Source organism: Trichosurus vulpecula, chromosome 9 (assembly GCF_011100635.1).
Source record: "Trichosurus vulpecula isolate mTriVul1 chromosome 9, mTriVul1.pri, whole genome shotgun sequence".
Lineage (NCBI taxonomy): Eukaryota > Metazoa > Chordata > Mammalia > Diprotodontia > Phalangeridae > Trichosurus > Trichosurus vulpecula.
Window position 1 is genome coordinate 185145405 of NC_050581.1, and position 22665 is coordinate 185168069.

At 45.6% G+C, this 22665-nt stretch overlaps 1 protein-coding gene across 1 annotated transcript in view; it reads left to right on the top strand.

Annotated features, from left to right (window-relative positions):
* Positions 1–22665, top strand: part of FAM3D (FAM3 metabolism regulating signaling molecule D) — a 41524-nt gene that overhangs the window by 13312 nt on the left and 5547 nt on the right. The window contains exons 4-6 of the mRNA XM_036739201.1: positions 7397–7514; positions 8879–8937; positions 18341–18391. Of these exons, the coding sequence (XP_036595096.1) occupies positions 7397–7514; positions 8879–8937; positions 18341–18391 (228 nt within the window). The remainder of the gene's footprint in view (positions 1–7396; positions 7515–8878; positions 8938–18340; positions 18392–22665) is intronic.

Below are 22665 nucleotides of genomic sequence, written 5' to 3' on the forward strand. Positions count from 1 at the left end.
TAAGGCCCAGCCTGCAGCTGATTAGACTCTGGGCAAACTTCACATTCTCCCTGCAGTCCAGAATAATCCCCTTTCCTGTATCGATGTGATGTTCTTCCCATAATCGGATGAAAGCCTACACGTTGGGGAGCATGTGTACAGGTACCCTGGGTCATGGGCAACAGAAGCTGTCAGAAAATCAGATTCGTGCTGGGCAGAGAAGAGGGTCTCTGCAGCTTGACCCCCGTCCCAATATTAATCCTGAAATGCGTTCTTTTTGCTATTTCAATTTCCGCCCCTCTTGGAAACAGGAAGAAAGGGAGGCAGGGCCACTCGGCCAAAAATGGTAGTCAGAGACTGAATCAGACTTCTATTCCAGAAATTCAGTACCAGGAGGTTTGAACAGAGGCAGGAAAGACCAGTCCAGGTGGATCCTAGATTGAGAGCTGGAATGGACCCAAGGAGTCACCGAGTCCAGCCCCCTCATTTTACCCATGGGTGATGCAGCATCATTGAAGCTAGAAGAAGCTAAAAATGACTTGCCTAAGGCCATACAGCTAATAAACTTCTTCCTGGGGCTAGATTTGAATCCAGATCTTCCTGACTCCAAGGCTGGTGCTCTATCAGATGTTGGGAACCAGAGATTAGAAATGAGAAGGATCCCAGGCCCTCCCGATTCAGCCCATTCCTACCTTCAGATAGCTCTCAATTCTTAAGCACTTCTTTCTGACATCAAACATAATATCCTCCCTTCCTCCTTCCTTCCCTCCTTCCTCCTTCTTTCCTTCCTTCCTTCCCTCCTTCCTCCTTCTTTCCTTCCTTCCTTCCCTCCTTCCTCCCTCCCTCCCTCCTTCTCTCCCTCCCTGCCTCCTTCCTTCCTTTCTCCCTCCCTTCTTTCCTTCCTCCTGCCCTCCTTCCTGCCCTCCTTCCCTCTTCCCTTCCTATCTCTCCCTCCCTTCCTCCTTCCTTCTCTCTTTCCTTCTTCCCTCCCTCCATCTCTCCCTCCCTCCTTCTTTCCTTCCTTCCTTCCTTCCTCTTTCCTTATTCCTGCCCTTCTCCCTTCCCCCCTTCCTTCTTCCCTCCCTCCATCTCTCCCTCCCTCCCTCCTTCTTTCCTTCCTTCCTTCCTTCCTCTTTCCTTCCTCCTGCCCTTCTCCCTTCCCCCCTTCCTTCTTCCCTCCTTCCATCTCTCCCTTCCTCCCTACTTCCTTCCTTCTTCCTTCCTTCCCGCCTTCCCTCCTTCTTTCCTTCCTTCCTTCCTTCCTTCCTTCCCTCCTTCCTTCCTTCTTTCCTTTCCTTTATAAAGCCAAACCAGACAGGTTGTAAACAAGCCCCTGTGTGTCGTCCTGGATGTGGTGGCCTGGGCTTTTTCCATGGCCACAGACTGGCTGGGTGAGGCTGCTCTGGACAGAGGGCCTTCTGGGTCTGCCACCAGGCTGGGGCAGCTGGGCGTTTTGTCTGTGTAGCCACAGTCACTGAGACAGGCAAAGCCTAGGGAGCTCCTGGGAAGTGTTACCGATTAGGGGACTGCAGCTGAGGTTAATTAGTCTTGACACTGTGTTTGGCAAAAGGCCTTCCAGTCACTTTGCTCAGCGTGACTCAGGGCAGGGGCAGGGATGGTTTAGTAAATACCATTTTTCAAGGAGGGGAGGGGGAGAAATCCAAGCCAGCCTGCTGCTGGTTAGATAACTAAGACCCTCAGAGCCCCCGGAAGGCATCCTCCCCCACCCCCACCCCACCATGTGATGTCTCTCAGGTCCAACGTTTCTGCTTCGATGCTGCTAGTCAGCTGAGTCAAGAAAAATCAGGATTTTAGAGTCTTGGAACTGGAGAGTTCTAGAAACTAGAGGCCTACTCCAACAACAGTACTAAGTGACATGATGTCACTGCTAGGCACTGGAGACAAAAATGAGACATCTCTGCCCTCGGGTAGCTTACGTTCTACTGGGGTTTAGGACAGATGCATGATTGCTTGAGGAAAGAGTCAGCACTAACCACCAGGTCAGGAGGGTCCTTCACCTTTGCTGTGTCATGGTCCCCTTGAACAGTCTGCTGAAGTCTGTGCTGTCCTCTGAAGCCTGTCTGTCAGAGCACAAAATAAACCGCACAGGATAACAAAGATAATCAATTATATGAAATTAAAGATGTAATGTTGTCCCCATCCAAGTGCTCAGACTCTCTGAAATCTATCCACCAGCCCCTTGGGGGCTCATGGAGCTGGGGGAAGGGCCCCTGTACTAGAGGGATCAAGCAAGGCATGTGAAAATGGCATGTCAGCTGAGCCTTGAAGGAAGTCTAGGATTGTAAGAGACCAGGATGAGGAGAGGATATATTTCAGGTATGGGGCAGCCAGCAAAGGCACCGAGGTGGGAGATGAAGGCCAAATGTGGGGGAGAGAAAACAGCCTAGTTTGCGTGGACCCTAATGGAAGTAGCACATGCCTGAGCCTGCAAAGGAAGCCGGAACACACCAGAAAGGACTTTCAATGCCAAGCTGAGAAGTATGTATTTTATCCTAGAGAGACATTGAAGCTTTTTGAGCTTCAGACTGACATAGTCAGACATGGACTTTAAGGGTATATTTTGGCAGCTCTGGGATGTTCAGGGAAAGGAGAGAAGAGAAGCCAGAGAAAATTAAGAGGCTCTTGTAATGTCCAGGTGAGAGCAGATGGGGGCCTAATCTAGGGAGGGGACCATACGAGTGGAGAGAAGGGGATGGATGTCAGAGCAGTACACTTCTTTGGGAAGAATAAGTGAGACTTGTAGCTTATTGGCTATTGGGTATGAAGGATACCTCATCTACTTCATGCAGGACTCCTCTCTCCTTGTCAGCATCCCTTCATCAGGGATCAAGTACTCACTAACATAGCAGCCCATTTATTATACTAATGGGGATACCTTGAATCTGCATTGCATCGTATCTTCAGGTCTTCCAGTTTTCACATATGACATGATACCAGGGAAAGACCCCTGGTTTCAAAGTCAGGAGACCTAGGTTCTAATCCTGCCCTTGCCACTCTGTGTGTGTCTTTGGACAAGTCACTTGGACCTCAGTAAAATGAGAGAGTTGGACCAGATGATCTTCAAGACCCTTTCCAGCTCTAATGGCCTATTGCTTTATTCATACATGGGTTTCACATGGAAAAGTAAATAGGATAGACACCATTGTCCCTTATTTATAGATGAGAAAGTGGAAGCTCAGAAACACTATCATCTGGCCAAGGTCACCCAGTTACAAAGGAACAGATTCAGACTGGAACCCAGGGCTTCTGATTCCTGGTCTAAAGTGCTTCATAGTCTGTTAGGCTGTTGGGAGGAGGGGAGGAACAGAAGGAAGGTCAAGGACCAAGGACAGCAGACAAGTCCCTTCAGATCTCAGTTCATCTGCTACCTCTTAGAAGGAGCCTTTCCTGATATCCCCAGCTGTCAGCACCCTGCCCCCCAACCTGAAATTACTTCACATTCATTCTGTACTGACTTATACATGTATGTGTTTCCCCCATCCCCAGTTGACTATAGGCTCCCTGAAGGCAGGCCCCATTTTCATTTTTGTCTTTATGTGCCCAGAACCCAGCACAGCACCTGATATGTTGGAATAGGGACTAGACCTGTGATTTCACTGGTCCAGAGAATTTCCAGAACAAAAAGCAGGTAGTACCTGTGACCTAGAGTCTTATAGAGCTGCCTAGGGCACAGAGAGATTAGGTGTTGGGGAGGCCACCTGGGTGCCCAGAGTCACAGAGCCAGGATGGGTTAGAGTGAGGACTTGAACCCAGGTCTTCCTGGCTCCAGCAAAGGTTCTCTCATCTAGACCACGAGAGAGACCTAATTGTCATCACTATTAACTCTTCTCATGGGCTTTTGCCATTCTCAGAGACCCAGCAGGTGTTGAATAAATATTTGCTGGGTGGAGGCTAATTTGGAATGTTAGCCTGGGCAGACTAATCAGCTTTCCAGCCCAATTTTAACCCAGAAAAGTCCATCAGCAGATTTGACAGAGTCAACTGACATGATGATGCTGAGAAGGCCAGAGACAAGGCAAGTATTGCCCTTTTCCCTGGGATCCCTGCCAGTTGGGTAAGAGGAGGCAGACCCAGGCAGAGATGGCAAGAGGGTCTGAGCATGAACCAGGAAGGATGAAGGCAGAGAAAGCCAGGAACCCAGAGGCAGGATCTTCAGCTGATTCAAATTTACCATAGAGAGACATTTTGATTTTCATTTTTCTTGAAGGGGAAGCTGGGAAGAGTTGTCCTCTTTTCAGCATTTCTTGTATGCGAGAGCAGCTGCTTCAAGGGGGTGTGCCAGCTCCTGTTGCCTTTCTCTTATGAACCGGTAAAGAAACCATATCACCAGGAACTGGAAACCAATAAAAGTCAGATCCTGTTAACAATTAACCTTAAACAACCAACATAGATGTCCTTCTGGGAACCTGGACAGCTTGGAATCCTTCTGGGTTTGTCTCCCACAGGCTCAGCCTTTGCTGGGAGCTTGGAAAGGTTCAAGGTTCCAGTAGGGTGTGCCTTCTCTTTGTCTTTGGGAGTCAATAAACCTCTCTCACATGCATTTATATATGAATATATGTGCCTGTACATACAGATGTATAGAGGTGTATTTACAAGTCACATGTCATGTATAGATATAGATATAGATAAAATTACATACTACCTCTCTCCCTCTCTCTCTCTGTCTCTCTCTCTCTTTGTCTCTCTGTCTCTCTCCCCCTTCCTGTTCTCTCCTGTCTCTATGTCTGTGTGTGTGTATCTCACTCCAGTTCTCTCTTCTCTCTGTTCTTCTCTGTTTCTCTCCTTTCCCTACACATATGTATATGTATAATATATACATATATGCTCCATCAATTCAAAATTAATTTCTCTTTTAGGTAGTTAATAACATTATTTTCCCTCTTTTTCTCCTCTTCCTCTTCCTCTTCCTCCTCCTCCTCTTCCTCCTCTTTTCTTCCCCTTTCTCCTCCTCCTCCTATTTCTTCTTCCCCTTATTCTCTTCCTCCTTCTCCTCCTCTACCTCCTTTTCCTCCTCTTTCTCCTTCTCTTCCTCTTCCTATTTCTCCTTCCCCTTCTTCTCTTCCTCCTCCCCTTCCTCCTCCTCCTTCTTCTTCCTTATCCTCCTCCTCCTGTATATCCTTCTCTTCCTATTTCTTCTTCCCCTTCTTCTCTTCCTCCTCCTCTACTTCCTTTTCTTCTTCCTCTTCCTCTTCCTTCTCCTCCCATGACTCTCAGAAAGACCAGCTTCCCTTCCCTTTCCCCAGATCCTGGGAGGAGAAAGGACATCCTCTTGGGTGCCTCTGATGGGGGCTGCTTCCTCAAGGTTATCACAGAACCCCGTGCTGGGGTCCTTCTGGAATGCAGGGCTCTCTGGAAGGGGATGCATCCTCCCAGAGGCCATGCTGATGACCTCTCAGGTGCCCCCAGCACATCATGGACTCTCAATCAGCCTCCCCCTCTGGAGGTCAGCAATGCTTCCATCTCTACAAAAAACAGAACCAGACTGACTCTGTTCTGATAGAGATTTTGCCTGTTTAATGCTCCTTTTCCCCTACAGCCCCAAATTCCCTAATTCTGCATTTATCCACTTCTCCCTAATGGTGCCTTCTGAACTGTCAGGTAGTGTTAAAAACACACATTAATATAAATTATAACCTGTCAGGCAGAAAGCCATGGGTTTCATCCCCTGCATGCAAACAGCCCTGGGGGACAACAGTTCAAAGAGCTATTTTTCTTTATATGCTCTCATTAAAAAGGGGGGTGGAGGGCAGATCTGGCACCACAGTGTTACATTTGCAGAGACGAGGTTTTAGGGTAATTTTAACAATTAAAAATGCAAGAAATCTCCTATGGTCCAGCCTGATTCTGGCCCCTACACTCTTTTGAGGTGGTTGAGGTCCTCATTAGGAAAAGGAATTCTATAATTCCTACCTCATTGGCTTGAGGTAGCTAGGTGGCCCAGTGACTAGACTGCTGGCCCTGGAGTCAGGAAGACCTGAGTTCAAATCCAGCCTCAGACACTTATTGGCTTTGTGAACTTAAGAAAGTCACTTAAACATCTATTTGCCTCAGTTTCCCCATCTGTAAAATAGGAATAATAATGGAGTGTACCTACCAAGGGTGTTGTATGGGTAAAATGGGATATTTGACACTCTATAAGTACTAGCTGTTATTAGCTATCATGGTTGCCAGTCTTGAAGGAAGGAAAAAGCATTTATTAAGCATCCATTATATACCAGCCAGTAAGTCACTCTTTGCTCTCAAGAAGCTTACATCCTCATAGAAGGTGACAACACAAAGAGACAGATGGGAGCCAGGAGGGAGAGTTTTGGTCTGGGTCATCAGGAATGTTGAGTGGAATCAGCGATGAGCTGATTATCGTGCCTTTTCCAGTGGGAGTATGGGTTTGAGGACTGTTACCAGAGGAAGAGCTGAAAAGGGGTCATGGGGAGGTATGCCCCTGTGGTACCAGGGCAGAAGGCAAGAGGTCTGGGGTGGACAGATGGGAAGTATGTTCTGGGTGCTGCTGGATATAGTCAGCTAGATGAGTCATTCACTCACCCATGGGGGCAGAGTTCTAAACCTGAGTGGATTAAAACTCTCACACCATGGTTTCTACAGGTCCATTCCTGAAGGTGGGGTTCCAGTTGGATAGAGGAGGCAAGAGCAGGTTCCCTAGGTGGAGTTTGCCAGATCCACCACTGAGTTCAGGAGCCCTATTTGAACAGAGCCCCTTGGATACTTACATGTGGAACCTGGACCCAGTGGTTTAACTACTCTGGCCTTTAGTTTCTTCATCTGTAAAATGGAATTAAAATTTTTGTACTACCTACCCTATAGGGTTATTCACTCTGAGGAAAATGCTCTTCCATCTGGAAAGCACCATTGGGAGGCAGTGTGGTGTCTTACTGTCCCCAACAATTCAGAAAGAGCTCTGGCCTGACAGCCAGGAGACCTGGAGTCACAGGATTAGAGATAGGGACCTGAGGAATAGGGGTGGTCACAGGTTAGGGACTGGACCTGAGATTTCAATAGTATAGGGAATATCCAAGTGAGGGCATTCTCTCTACCAATGCACATTGGTACTGTCTCAGCAACACAGGATCTTAGAAAGTTGTCAGGAGACACGTAGAAGTGTCCAGGAATTTGCCCAAGACCACAAAACCAGTACATGTCAGAGGCAGACCTTGAATCTGAGTCTTCCCAGTTCACAAAACCTCTTCTTCATCCACCACACCATCTCCTAAAATAGGCTATTAGACCAAAATTTTTCATTTCTCAATTTGTTCAGTCAACTGATGCTGGTTAAACATGATCCCAGTTCGATACTGGGGAAACCCTCACCAGTTCCCTCTTCTCTGTCTGCATGTGGCTTGCTCCCTTGGGTGTCACTAACACCACTCTGTTCTCCCCACAGAGCATTCAAGAAATAAATGTGACAATGGCAAGAAATGCCCACAGGATTTCTTTGCCTTTAAGATCACAAGTGGAGCTGCCAATGTTGTGGGACCCTCCATATGTTTTGAAGACAGCATGTAAGTCTCTGAGCAACCCCTTCCCCACCCTCGAGCCAGAGAGGTGGTCTCACTCCTCCCTGTCCATATCTAGAATCATATGTCTCCTGGGGCCATTTGAATGCCATGGTCTCATGATTATTTAAATGGGTCTGTTAGAGAATTCAGGTTTCCAATCACCAAAGAAGTCCCTTCGGCAAGGGACTGGGGGGAAGATGAATGGGTAGGAGGTATAAGGATGGTCTTGATTTTCCTATCAATGTAGATCACCTGGGAGGAGGGAAGGGTGGGCCAGAATGACATCCCAGATTGCGGGTGGTGAGTAGTGTCTGTCGTACTTACAAGGGATTGCTCATTCTTGGGTGTTGACCGGTCAATTAACAGTACATAGGATCATAGATTAAGAGCTAGGAAAGACCTCAAAGGCCATCAAACCCAACCCCCTCTTCGTAGCGAGGCATAAGAAGTTCAATGACTTACCCAGGTTCATATAGCTAGTAAGTGTCTGAGGCAGGATTTGAACCCTGATCCTCCTGACTCCAAGTCCATTGCCCCCATCCACAATGCCATGCTGTCTCTCTTGATTAGCTAACAGTGATTGAGTTGAACAAATAGTTCTTGGGTTATATGCCCAGAGCTGGAAAAGAAACTATGTCAGAAACCTCCCAGGAGACCTCCTCACATATACACCCCAAAACATCACATGTACCCACTGGATCAGATAAGAACTACAGCCAATAAAAGTTGGCTTAAACCTAACCAAGGTAAAATGTAAGTATTTATTTTGAAGAGTAATGTTCTAACCAGAAAGAACTTTGTCTTATAAATGAAGGCAAAGACCAGGGAGGAGGCTGGCAAGGAGAGTTTTCTGGCATATTCTACCAGAGGAGTTATTTTCAGGCTTTGTCTTCTCATAGCAAATGGTACCTGAAAGCCCAGGCCTTGATGAGGTAGAGATCGGGCCTAGGTCTGTGGTCCCTCTAGTATTGGAAACTCCCAGGTGAGGGCACTCCCTTTCACTGATGCAAGTCAGCATCTCCTCAGCAGCCTTAGAGAGCTGCCTCAAGTGCAGAAAGGGTAGGTGACTGGTATCAGAAGTGAAACTTGAATCCCGGTCTTGCTGGCTACAACACCAGCTCTCTATCCTATATACCATTCAATGAGATGGAAAGAGAGCTAATTGTCTCTATCACTGGCTATTATTGGGCCAAATGTTGTTTTGACCTGCTTCTTAATGAGCTGCCCCGAAGGCTCCTCGGAGGAAACACCCATAGCCACACTCCATCTGCACAGGTGTCCGTCATTCTGTCTTCACAGGGCTGCTCTGAGTGCTGGTTTATGTCCATGCTAAGGCTGCTGCCTCTCTCTTTTCTTCCTTTCCCTAGACTCATGAGTGGCGTGAAAAATAACGTTGGCAGAGGACTCAACATTGCACTGGTGGATGGTGAGTAATGGATCAGCAAGTGTTAAGTACCTACTGTGTACTCAAAGCTGGGGAGGGTGGCAGGTTGGGAGAGGAAGGTCGTTAGAAGGGCAAGACGCAGTCCCTACCCTCAAGCGGATTTTAACCTAGACCCACAGCTAGGGTTTATATAACAGTTAGAGGTTTGCCAAGTGCTTTACAAAGAATCTCTCATTTGAGCCTCACAACAACCCTGGGGGGTTGGGGTCACTATTGTCCCCCTTTTACAGAGAGGGAAACTGAGGCTCAGAGAGCTTAAGTGATTTCTCTGGAGTTGAAGAGGCATGATGCCATAAGCACCAGTGGCTGGATTTTAATGCCCAGACCTTTATTCACTACACTGAGCTTGCTCTGTGAGACAGTCGGTATTACTGTACAAATGAGGAAACTGGGTCTAGAGAGGTGTATTATTATGATCTCCAAGTCTTTAAACTGCTGTGGGGGAGGGGAAATCACAAGATCATAGATTTTGTCAAAAGGAACCTTAGTGGTCATCAAATCCAACTCCCTCATTTAACAGAAAAAGAAACTGAGGCGCAGAGCTCTCCTCGTTCTTCCATTAGACCTTCCCAGAAATTGATCTTATTTCATGGCTGCTTCCCTTTCCAAATAAATACCTCCACAAACCCCGAAGGAGTCTGCAGAATGGGCAGAGGGCACAGAGTTCAAGGAGAAGGAGTTGGCCTGCTCTCCTTGCCCAGCCAGGGAAGTTTCCAGCTTCCTTCACACAAGGCAAGGTCTGGGCTCAGTTTAGAAACATAGCCCAGGTTCTAAGAACAACAAGGAGACATCATCATTCCAAATCAGAGCTTGGGGAAAAATGAGAGAGTCAAGGAAGGCTTGCCAAGTGGTTCTGGGGTCTCTACAAAGGCAAAGAGTCAGCTCTAAGGGAGGGAAGGGAGCCCAGACCCCAACACGGACTGTGAAAATTGATGGGTAAGGAGCTGTCCAGCACCTCAGAACCTGGAGCCACACCCCGTGATCCCAGAGTGGCCCGTCGATGTGCAGTGGAGATGGCCAAGCTTCTTCTCTGACCATCCCAACAGTGACGGCATCTGGTTTTCCCTTTCTCCTTCCCCCACCGCCACCTCCCAGCTCTCAGAACATCCTTTTCTCTTAAATAATTTCTCTCCCTTCTGTTACTTCTTGTGGGATCCTGGGCAAATTACTTGTACCCTCTAAGCCTCAGTTTCTTCATCTGCAAATTGAGGAGGTTGGAGTAGGTGACCTCTGGGGTCCCTTCCAGCAGGAGGTCTGAGATCCAGTGACTAGTGTTAGTAGGCTGGAAGACGTCACTGGCTAATTGGCATTAAGGGGTAAGAGAAGGAAAAGGAGAACTAGCCTGTTTCTTTTTAGAAGTCAATTTAATCCCATTAGAGTGGGTGCAGAATGGTGCAAAGCCTTCCTCAGCTTCTCCTCCTGCTTAGAGGCAGGCAGGACTCAAGGAGAGCACCAAGGACGTCATGCCTGGCCCATAGGAAAGGAGACAGAGAGAGAAGAAGAAAGGGAAGGAGAAAAGAAATCAGTTTTATTGCCAAAGAAGACTGTGCTGAGAAAGCCCAACATTTCTCTAAAAGATTCAGTGAAGCGTGTTCTGAGAACTTGTAACCCATTAACTCTGAGGGGGATTATGATGGATCGATATGGGGCAGAAGAGGCTGGAGAGAATCACAGGAGGAAGCCTGTTGTTGTAGAAAGAGTCCAGGGCTGGGTCTGGGAGCACCGGACCCTTGCAGTGCTGTCTGGCTATGTGACCCTGGGCAAGTCACCTGACCCTCTGTGAGTCTCTGTTTCCTCATCTGTAAAATAAGTTTCCATTACACAGGGAGACAGCACGTGCTCATACAGGTTTCTACATACACCTCCACACACATATGCATATTAAATAATATACACACATATTATATATATATGTTTTAAAATATATTACATATAATATATTATGTAATTTAAATATATTATGTAGCTTAAAATCTATATCATATAGATTTTAAAATATATAATATATTTATATGTAATATACATGTATGATATGTATTTATATATTATATTAAAATATAATATACATTTTAAAATATGTTAAATATAGTATACATATTTTTTTAAAATATATATGTATGTATGTATTTTTTTTAACTTGGCCTTTGATTTCCTTGTGTCGGGAGCTCCCAGTGAAGAATTTCCTTTATCAATGTGAATAATCAACAACTCCTCTGCAAAGGGTAGTCTTAGACAGCCCACAATTTCATCAGACCAAAGATGAACCGTGCCACCCTCTTGCTAACAGAGAGGGAGTGGACTTGAATACAGAATGAGATATACAGTGATGGACATGGCATTTGCTTGAAAATTTGCTTGACTCTTCGTCCTCGTGATGAGGAACAAATGGGTAGATAAAGCACCAGTCCTGGAGTCGGGAAGACACTTCCAAGCTGTGTGACCCTGGGCAAGTCCCTTCACCCTGTTTGCCTCAGTTTCCTCACCCACAAAATGGAACTATTAACAGCCCCTAGTTCCCAGGGTGGTTGTGAATATAATATTTGTGAAGTGCTTCACACACACAGTGCCTGGCGCATAGCGGGTGCTCTGTAAACGTTAACTTATTTCTTTTGTTGTTGTTGTTGTTCAGTGGAAATTGGGAAAGGGGAGAGAGAGAAGAGAAATTCTTGCTCATTGGAAAGTAAAACCTCTAGTCTCAGAGTCGCCCAAGGCTGTGGCCTCCAAAGTGAGGCCATGGCCTGATCCCAAAGCATGGGTGGCATCAGCCAGAGAGTGGGAAAAGAGCTACATCTCAACCTCTCCACAATAGTCAAGGGGATGATCTCAATGCAGCCACATTTACCCTAACCCCCAGTGTTCTCCCACTTTCTCTGTCCTGGCTGGGCAAACTTCCACTCTCATCCCTCCCAGCCAGTTTTGTCCCCTCAGGGGAGTGATGACCTCACTGCTACCTATAACCCACAGCTGAAGTCACACTGGTACCCTTGGGAAACACCTGCTCTTTCCCTCACCCCAGCAGATTTACCCCATCCCCTATCCCCTCTCCTCCCCTATCACCTCAGGGCTAACCCATGAGTAAGAGCCATCTGCCCCAATTTTTTAGTTTGTGTAGGACACGGGGAATCCCACAAGCCGAACAGGCTTAGATCTTTTCCCCCAAATCCACTCCTCTTCCTAGCATCCCCGTGTCTGACCAGGGCACCAATCACCCAGGTTTACAACCTCAGGTGTTATCCTGTACTCTCCTTCATCCCACTTAGCTAATAAGTTGCCAATCAGCACCCTCCCCCAATCTTGCCCTCTAGGTCCAGGCTTCCAAGTCCCAGAAGGATATTCTAGGTGAGAATATCTGTCCTGGGCTTCTGTCCTAGCTCAGGCAATGGGAGAGTCTGGTTCTCTGAGCCTCCCTCTGGAAGCAGGTCAATGGAGGTGCTAGACCTGAAGGCAAATGTCCAGCTCACCCCTAGAGAAACCCATGTAAGCCTTGTTTTGATATCTGTCTGCTCCTCGGCAAATACTCCATCTTTGAGGAGGAAATTGGCATTCTCCTGATGGTTTCCTTCTGTTAAAGTGGGTCGATGCCAGGCTCCAGCTTTCCCTCACTGGCTGTTTTTGTAAATTCTAAAAATCCCCAAAGGTTGGAAGAACTTTGGGCTATACAGAATTTTTCTCAACATTCTTAATAAAGAGGGATAGCTAGATAGCTAGCTAGATGGATAGATAGAAAGACAGATAGATAGATAGATAGATAGATAAATAGATGATAGATAAATAGATAAGGTGATAGATAATATATAGATAGACATATGTATAGATGAGCGATAGATGATAGATTAGATACATAGATGGCTAGATAGACAGGCGGATGTATAGATAATAGATACATGGATGCACAGATGGGAGGTAGATAGATGATAGATAGATGATAGATAAATAGATGACAGATTAAATAGATAAGGTGATAGATAATATATAGATAGACATATGTATAGATGAACAATAGATGATAGACTAGATACATAGATGGCTAGATAGGTGGATGTATAGATAATAGATAAATGGATGCATAGATGGGAGGTAGATAGATAGATGATAGATAAATAGATGACAGATTAAATAGATAAGGTGATATACAATATATAGATAGACATATGTATAGATGAGCAATAGATGATAGATTAGATACATAGATGGCTCGATAGACAGGTGGATGTATAGATAACAGATACATGGATGCATAGATGGGAGGTAGATAGATGATAAATAAATAGATGACAGATTAAATAGATAAGGTGATAGATAATATATATAGACATATGTATAGATGAGCGATAGACGATAGATTAGATACATAGATGGCTCGATAGACAGGTGGATATATAGATAATAGATACATGGATGCATGGATGGGAGGTAGATAGATAGATGAAGAAATGAGCAGCCCCTTTAGCAGGTAATCCACCTTCTGGCTTGCCTTGGCCTTCTAAACTCACTGGATTTCACAAGGCTACAGAACAGAGACCTGGGGCTGTGGGTCTGGGAATCTGTTTCTTATCCTGCGAGAACCTCTCCTCCTCAACAAGCGGTCGTGGTACAGACTGGGTAGGGAACATTTCCTTGGCATCAGGAGGACCTAGAAGCCAATGTGGCATCAGATACTAAAGGGAACCACTATGCACAGGGTCCTGTGAAAGGCTCGATGAATAATAATAGCTCACATCTATAAAGCACCTACTACGTGCCAGACACCGTGTGCGAAGCACTTCGTAATTCTTACCTCATTGGATCCTCACAACAACCCTGAGAAGGTGTTGTTCTTATCCTCATTTTACAGAGGAGGAAACTGAGGCAAACAGAGGGTCACATGACTAGTGTTTGAGGCCAAATTTCCACTCATGTCTTCCTGACCACAGGCCCAGCACTCTGTCCGCCATCACCCCCAGGCTGCCCATGATAAGCTCCTCGAGGGCAGGAATTGGTTCATTGTCTTTGTATTTTGTATCAGAGGCAGGTGATGCAATGGATGGAGTGTTCTGCCTGGCCTCAGGAAGACCTGAGTTCAAATCCTCCCTCAGACACTTAGTAGCTGTATGACCCTGGGCAAGTCACTTAACCTCTGCTTGCTTCAGTTTCCTCAATTGTAAAGTGGGATAATAAGAGCACGTGCCTCCCAGGGTTGTTGTGAAATGAGACAATATTCGTAAAGAGTTTAGTACAGTGCCTGGCACACAGTAAGTGCTTAATAAATGCTTATTCCTTCCTCCCCTTGTATCCTCAGCACACAGTAAGTGCTTAATAAATGCTTATTACTTCCTCCCCCTTGTATCCTCAGTGCCTGGCACACAGCAAGTACTTAATAAATGCTTATTCCTTCCTCCCCCTTGTATCCTCAGCGCCTGGCACATAGTAAGTGCTTAATAAATGCTTATTCCTTCCTCTCCCTTGTATCCTCAGTGCCTGGCACACAGTAAGTGCTTAATAAATGCTTATTCCTTCCTCCCCTTGTATCCTCAGTGCCTGGCACACAGTAAGTGCTTAATAAATGCTTATTCCTTCCTCTCCCTTGTATCCTCGGCACACAGCAAGTACCTAATAAATGCTTATTCCTTCCTCTCCCTTGTATCCTCGGCACACAGTAAGTGCTTAATAAATGCTTATTGATTTGATCGTCATTTTATCTATTGGAGCAATAATCTGCCAAAAATCAAACATGAAAGACAAAGAGTCGGACAGCACCCGGCCCAAGCCCTAGTTAAACTCCACAAGATGTAGCATGGTGATCAAAATAAATAACTCAGTCGGGCTCTTCGTGAGTTAGGGCTAGGACCATTAGAAGCATCCTCATAACATCCCATGAAATTAACTCCCTGGGGAGAAGGGGCCAGAGCGGCCGCCCAGAACGGATGGGCCGGCAGGGACAGCGCCAGGCTGCCTCTGGGACGAAATGTCTGCTGGGAAATCCGAGATCCACTGGAGATTCGGAGCATTTAAGATTTGCAAAGAGTTCTCCTACTTGCTGAAACCCGTGCAAGCCCTCGAGCGTTAGGACTGCGCGTGCCTTGGAGGTGGGGGTATCTCTTGGCCAATCATCATGGCACAAAGGGCGCCGTGGACTCGGCTTCCATCTCGCATCTACAAGTTTCTACAAAGTCATTGAAAACTTCCCAAGCGCGTGAAGGTTCACCCCATCCCCTCTACAACACCGCCATCTAGTGGAATCCTGGCAGACTAACAGTTTGTTCGGCATCGAGGCGAGTCTGGTTAGTCCCACGTTCCAGTCTGCCTTTCCTAGGACTTTGTAGGTTTAGAGCTGAAAGCAGGAAGAGATCATTCCAACCTCCCCTCATATTAGAGATAAGGAAAATGAAGCCCGGAGACAGGAAAGGTCTGGTAGTAAGTCCAGGTTCAGTGTCTTTTCCACTTAATCAGAAAGCATCTATTAAGGTCCTACTGTGTGCCGGACAAAATGAATGCCCAGTAGTTTTAGGAAGAGGTGTGCTAGTCACTGAGGGCATCAGGAAAGAATTCATGAAGGAGCTAAGTCTTGAAGGAAACCAGAGATTACAAAAAGTAGAAGCCAATCAATCCACAAACACTTATTAAGCTCCTACTATGTACCAGACCCTGTGCTGGGCACTGGGGATAAAAAATCAAAAATCAAACAAGTCCTGCCTTTGAGGAGCTTCCATGCCGTCAGACATGTCTTTCTATTCCAAATCCAGGCACCATCAGGTTCTTGGATAAGGACAAGCTAGACAGGTGCTCTGTCTACAGCATATATTGTCTTCTCAGGGGGTTTTGTAGATGGGAATAAAGTCTTATAGAATTAGGAATTATCCATCTGGAGCTGGAAATGACCTCACAGACCGTTCCCTCATTTTACACATGAGGAAACTGAGGCAAAGGTAGCTTAACAAAAATGCTTGTTGATTTGGTCACCCATCTTTTTATCCACGTGAGCAAGAGTCTACCAAAAAAATCAAACACGAATGAACAATAAATAGTGGCATAGGACCTTGCCAAGCTCGTGCGGATAATGTGCACTGGAGGGGAGATTTAAACCCACTGGTTTTCCCCCGTACCCACTCTCTGACTCCCTATTGTGGGCGTTACATAGGAATATTAACAATAACTGACATTTACATGGGTCACTAAGATTTGTAGAGACTCCTTTGGTCTTCCCAACAATCCTGTTAGCTAACTGTTATTATTATCCCCATTTTCCAGATGAGGAAACTGAGGCTTAGAGAGGATTCAGACTTGCTCAGGTTAATATGGCTAATGTCTATGGCAGGTCTTGCTGACTCTGTGTCCAGCACTCTGTGAATGTAGGTTCAAATCCCACTTCCAGTGTTTACTACATATGCAACCTTTGGCAAGCGACTTAAACCACCTTTGGCCTCAGGTTCCTCATCTGTAGAATGAGGGACTAGGCAATCTCTGAGGCCCCTGCTAGTTTCAGATCTGTGGCTCCTAAAACAAGCCTATATTCATATCTGCAAAAGTCTCTGAAAGGAGACGGATGTGGTTTGCAGGAGGGATCCCATGTAGCTTGTCCTGAATCAAGAACCAGAGAGGACCTTAGTTGGGAATGAAGAGTATATGCAGATTCACCTCCTGACAGAGAGATGGTAGACCCGAGGTGCAGGAGACACGCTTCTCTGGACTTGATTGACGTGAGAATTTGTGTTGCTTAACTACGTAGATTCGTTTCAAGGGGTTCGCTTTTTTTCTTCCAATGAGGGATGGAGGCAGAGAAAATGAATGATCATTAGTTGCAAAAACATATTTAAAGAAAAGCATAAGCAGGGGGCATCTGAACATAAACTCACTGAGGACAGGATCTGTATCATTTTGGGTTTTGTCTTTACATCTCAAAAGAATTCCCTTCCCAGTTAGCAAGTCTCCATATCTCAAAGCAAAAGACAGATTGAGTGTTGTAATGGGCTGTCTGTGGTTCTATGAGTCTCCCTCAGGTAAAACTTTCTAAGGGAATTTTAATGAGCACTTGCAAACACAGAGACTCCCAGGGAAATTCTGATCTCAACAGACACATGTAAATCCATCAAAAATGGCACCTCTAACTGGAGAATCTACAGATTCACACAAAGAAATTATCCCTGCAAAGAAGATGAGGCTAGGCTATAAATCAGAATATGTCTCCTACCATCCAGTGCGCTAATTAGAAAAAAGATGAAGCAGGCTACCACTTAAATCTTAAATTCAAGGCAGAGAATGGAGAAGGGGAAGAGAAATGAGGATATGGCCAGGCCACTGGCTTGAGAGAAAGGGAGAAAATCAAGAGAGAGGAAGAAAGAGGAGAAAGAAGCAGCTGCTCTGACTGAGAACCTAACAAATAAAAAAGCATGGCTGCCAAGATGGGAGCCAGAAAGAAAAAAATGGGAAACATGTGTCAGGGGGAGGAGGAGAGGGAGATGGGTGGGAGAGACAGAAGCACAGAGAGAGAGAGGAGAGGGTAGGAGGGAGGGAGGGAGAATGAAAAGAGATGGAGGAAGAGGAGGAAGAGAGGAGAGGGAGGGAGAGAGAGAGAGAAAGAGAGAGAAGGAAGGAAGGAAGGAAGGAAGGAAGGAAGGAAGGAAGGAAGGAAGGAAGGAAGGAAGGAAGGAAGGAAGGAAAGAGAAGGGAGAGAGAGAAGGGAGAAAGAGAAGAGAAAGAGAGGGAGAGAAGAGAAGAGGAAGAGAGGGAGAGAAGGAAGAAAAGAGAGACAGAGAGATAGGGAGAGAAAGGGGTTAGGGAGAGACAGAGACAGGGAGGGAACCAACATTGTAGCTTTGGAATCAGAGGAATCCTGGATCTTTCATTTACTAAAAGTGGGTCTCAGGAGAAGTTAGATCCTCTCTCCAGGCTTCAGTCCCATCTATAAAATGAGGCAGTGGGACTGGATGGCCTCTGAGGCCCCTTTCATCCCTAGATCTAGAATCCTATGAGCCACTGACTTTCCCTCTTGTTCAGCTGCCTCAGAGTGTGGGAGACAACATCACACCTTTTGCATTTCAAGCTCTATGCTAGAGTTAAGGGTCATTTTGGAGGGGGAAGAGTGCTTTAGAAGGATAGGCTGGTCCCTTAAAAATGAGAAGGGCAGCAACAAAAAGCTACCCCCCCCCCATATCTAGTCACAAGGACCTTTGTTGTCCCTTCTCCTAGATCAGATCTTCTGGATGGGAAGGGAGTACAGGTGGGGACACACAGGATAGATGGATGGCTCCATTCAAGGCAGTCAGAAGGTCCCACCCAACAAGACCAATTGTGTTTCATATCTATTCAACTTCTCCAGTCATTAGTAACTGTTTTCACTGGTGCCATGGTTAGACAAAGCCTGAGTTATAGGAGCTAACAATGATTATGTTTTCATTCCTACCTTTAGGAGTAACAGGAGCTCTCAAGAAACACAAATACTTCGATATGTACTCAGGAGGTAAGTATTCACTTTCCTATCGAAATTAACATTCTCCAAAAGATTGTCTAGTTTGGACTATGCCAGTGATGTGGGTAATACATTGGAACACTGATAATGGGCATTTCTATGACACTTGAAGTTTGCAAAACACTTCTCGTATGTCATATCACTGGAGACTCCCAACTAGCCTGCGAGGGAGGTACTTGAGGTATTATCCCCTTTTACAGATGAGGAAACCAAGGGTTAAGGGTTAAGTGACTTAAGCCCAGGATCACTCAGCAAATAAATTTGAGATTTGGCAGGATATGAATGCAGATCTTCATGACTCCAATCCAGCATTCTAACCATTGTGTTCCATTGCCACCTAGTGGAGCAGAAATTATTTTTAATTTGTAAGAGCTTTTCCCCTCTAAATGCTAACACCTTCCCTCTGACATAATCTCCAATTTATCTTACCTATAACTCGTTTGTCCATAATTGTTGGCATGTTGTGTCCCCCATTAGACTGTGAGCTCACTGAGGGCAGGTGCTATTTTTGCCTTTCTTTGTATCCCCAGCATTTAGCACAGAGCCCAGCATGCAGTAGGTGCTTGATAAATGCTTCTTGACTGATTGATCAGTCAGTTGTGAAGCTAAGACAAAGAGAGGTTGCCATGACCTAATAGAGAGCTGGTCTTGGGAGCTAGGATGACCTGGCTTCAAAATCTTGTCTCATACACTAACAAGCTGTGTGATACTGACAATCAATCAGTCAATAAGCATTTATTAAGTGCCTACTGTGTGCCAGGCACTGCAGTATTATTATAATTAGCATAGAAATGAGCATATGCTAAGTGCATTAGAGAGGTACCAACAAAGTAGTATGAAGGAAGTGGGATGGAAGAGAGACCTTCCATGGATGGGGGGGTAGGGGTGCCTGAATGAGGATTTAAACTGGGATGGGACTGATGTGAATTTCAGAAAAGGGATTAGACAGGAGACAGGAAACTAAGAGGACTCAGGAGTTGACTGCCTCACAACGAACAGGGAAGACTCCAAGATGATTCTGACATTCAGAGAGTAGAGAAGGATGCTGGTGTTATTAACAGCAATGGAGAAGTCAAGAGAAGGAGCAGGTCTGGTGGGAAGAAGATGGATTCCATTATAGAGTCTTCCAGTCAGCAAGCATTTATTAAGTGCCTACTTTGGGCCAGGCTTGGCACTAAATGTTGGGGATCCAGAGAAAGACCAAAAGATAGTGCCTGCCCTCAAGAAGCTCCCACTCTAATGGGGAAAGTGACATGCAAATGGCATGCAAAATAATATGTCCATATGACACAGAGATGGCATAAATGGAAGGAAATCTCCGAGGAACTTGAGCGGCCACTGAGTCCGACATGAGCTTAAAGAACCCCTTACCTTCCCTCAAAAGAGCCCCAAGAAGTAGATCATTCACGTATGGCCATTTCCCATGGAAATGAACTAGAGTTCTGAAAAATTAAGTGATCACACTAAACCAAGTGGAATTTGAACCCTGTGTCCTGACTCCAGTTCCCCTTCACTCTCCACTTCCGCACACTCTTAGATAAGGAATGAATGTGGCTTCTATCAGGATGGGAATATAGTTTTGGGGGCTGTTCCCTGCCTGCGACTTCATCCAAACTCCCAGTGTGTAAACTCCATTCACCAAAGCATATCTGCACCCTTGTTATACCTAGTCTTAGATCATCACTAAAAGATTAAACAATTTGCCCAAGATGACATTGGTACTCATGTCGTCTGGACTCCCCAGCTGTCCCCCTCTTTGCTATGACACAGAATGAGGCCGTGTAATGTCTGAGTACTCAAGAACATTGTTCCCTTTGAATGAGTGAATGAAAAAGCATTTATTAAGCATTTCCTGCATGCTAAGAAAAGTCTCAGTTCCCTAAGACAATAAGCTGCAGAATCAGGGGCAATTTTCCTTGGTGTAGAGGAACTTTCCTAACTAACGGTTCCCCACGCCAATAAAATCACAGATTTAATTTTTTGGAAAGCAAAGGGTAACCTAAGGGAAGGTTATATTGAGAAATGGAGACATCATTAAAAAAACCACCAAGGGTCAAGTAAGGCTTCTTAGAGAAGTTGACGCATCAACTTTGTCACTCAAATGCCTCAGGGATAATAAACCATCAGCCACAAAATCAACTTCCCTCTCAGCCTGGCAGATGGATTTTCTGGGAAACTAGAAGTCCCTCCCTTCCTTTGCCTCTTTTTGTATCCCCAGTGCTGAGTACAGTGCCTGGCACATAGTAGGTGTTTAATAAATGCTGATCGATTGATTAAACAGAGAGAGAAGCACAGGGCTCAGGCTTGGGGTGCATGTGGGAATGGTGGCTGTGACTGCGCCACGGTGTATCAGTAAGACGGGCTGCCAGAAATATGGAAATGCACCCCAGCCAAGGGAAAATGCTTGGCACATAGAAAGCGCTTGGCCTTCCATCTGTTAATGCAGAAAGGTTTCCTTTCCTCAGAGCTGCTGAACTTGGCTTTGACTCTCAGCATCCTTCACATTCTGCATTCCCAGGTTGGCCAAGAGTGGGAGAGAGGGGGTGGGAGGGAGCATTGTACTGCTCCCAGGGGCTGAAGAGCAACATTAATTAACCTTAGCTGGCTGCCTTCATGGGTTGCACTCAAGTTTTGCAGAACAAATACAGTCCATTGATCCTGGGGAACGGTTCCCTGCGGAGAGGAACAAAACAACCCAGGATGCTAAGCTTTCTTTTTCTTGCTCATCTCTTATAAGAATTGGCGCTGCTTTTGCTCCCCGTAGGAGGGCCTGTGCACCCCCAGGAAGGGCCTGAGTTATCATTTGGACTCACCATTTCCATCCCTACCACCTTTGACCAGTTGCGGGGAAAGGTTTCCCTTGAGAGAGAGAACAAACAAGCATCACTGTGTAGTAGTGCCTATGGCCCCAGAAAGATGAACCTTTTAATGTGATAAAACAGCTCCCTCTGATCTGCTTGGTATAAAGTTTAAGAAGATAAAAAACAATGATGAGCTGACGTGTAGACAGCTCTTTAAGGTTTACACAATGCATGTGTTACCTCATTGGGCCAGTGGAAGATAGAAATGTTCATCAGGGGGCCATTTTTGGAAAACATTCAAGACCTGCAGATTTTTCTTGATTTGGAGTCTGAGGACCTGGCTCTGCTGCTACCACCTGTGTGACCTTGAAGGAAATAACTTCACCATTCTACGACTCAGTTCCTCGTCTGTAAAATAGAGAGATTGGATGCCAAAGCCCCACATTCTAAGATCCCATGGCAATTGCCTACAAATAAAAATTCGTCTGTACTCTTGAGGTCTTTCTTGCTGCCAGCCCTTTCTCTAAACTGTAGCCAAGCCCTCCAGATACCCACATCCAGAAAAGTGCCCAGGTGTCCTCTGTGAAGGTGCGGGCAAGGGGAAGAAAAATTTTAACTCCAAATAGTTGACTCCGGCATCAGAGGATTTGAGTTCAAATCCTGACTCTTACACATACCACCTGAGTGAGCCTCAGTTTCTTCGTCTGTAAAATGAAAAGATTGGACCAGATGGCCTCTGAGGTCCCCTTCAGAGATTATAGATTTGACTTTTCTCCCTTTAGATGATCCACCAGCAAGGAGGCAGTAGTCGGAGGCGGGGAATTGCAGATGGAGACTTTAAAAAAAGGAACTTTTGAGCTAATAGTACCTGATAGGGAAGCTATCATGGGCTTGTGATTTTTCTAAAAAAGGTACTTCCTTCCCACAGAGACAAATAGGCAAATTGTTTTCAGAGCAGAGCAGGATTTACGTACTTGTATAAATGTTGTATCCCTGCTCCCCACCCCTTCAGTGGAATGAAAGTCCCTTAAAGGCAGGGACTTCTTCATAGGGGAATTAACAAAAGAACTTCAGTTCTCAGAAAGCCATTTCCTGGTCCAAGAAAGATCCAGACCTCATCATCCAATTAGTGACTTGAGGAAACGGACAATACTCATTTCAATTGGACAAACATTTATTAAGCACCAACTGCATGTCAGGTGAGGGGCAGCCATGGTATCAGTGGCTTGAAAAGTCATTTAAATTTTCTGTGCCCCAGCCAACTCTCTGCCACAACAGATATCCTTAACCTGGGGTCCATAAACTTTTTAAAAGATTTGGATAACTGTAGTTTAATATAGTTTCCTTTGTAATTCCATGTACTTTAGTTTGTGCATCACATTCAAATCCTAGCTCTGACATTTACCATCTGCATGACATTTAGCAAATCACTTAAACTCTCTGGGACTCAGTTCCTCATCTGTA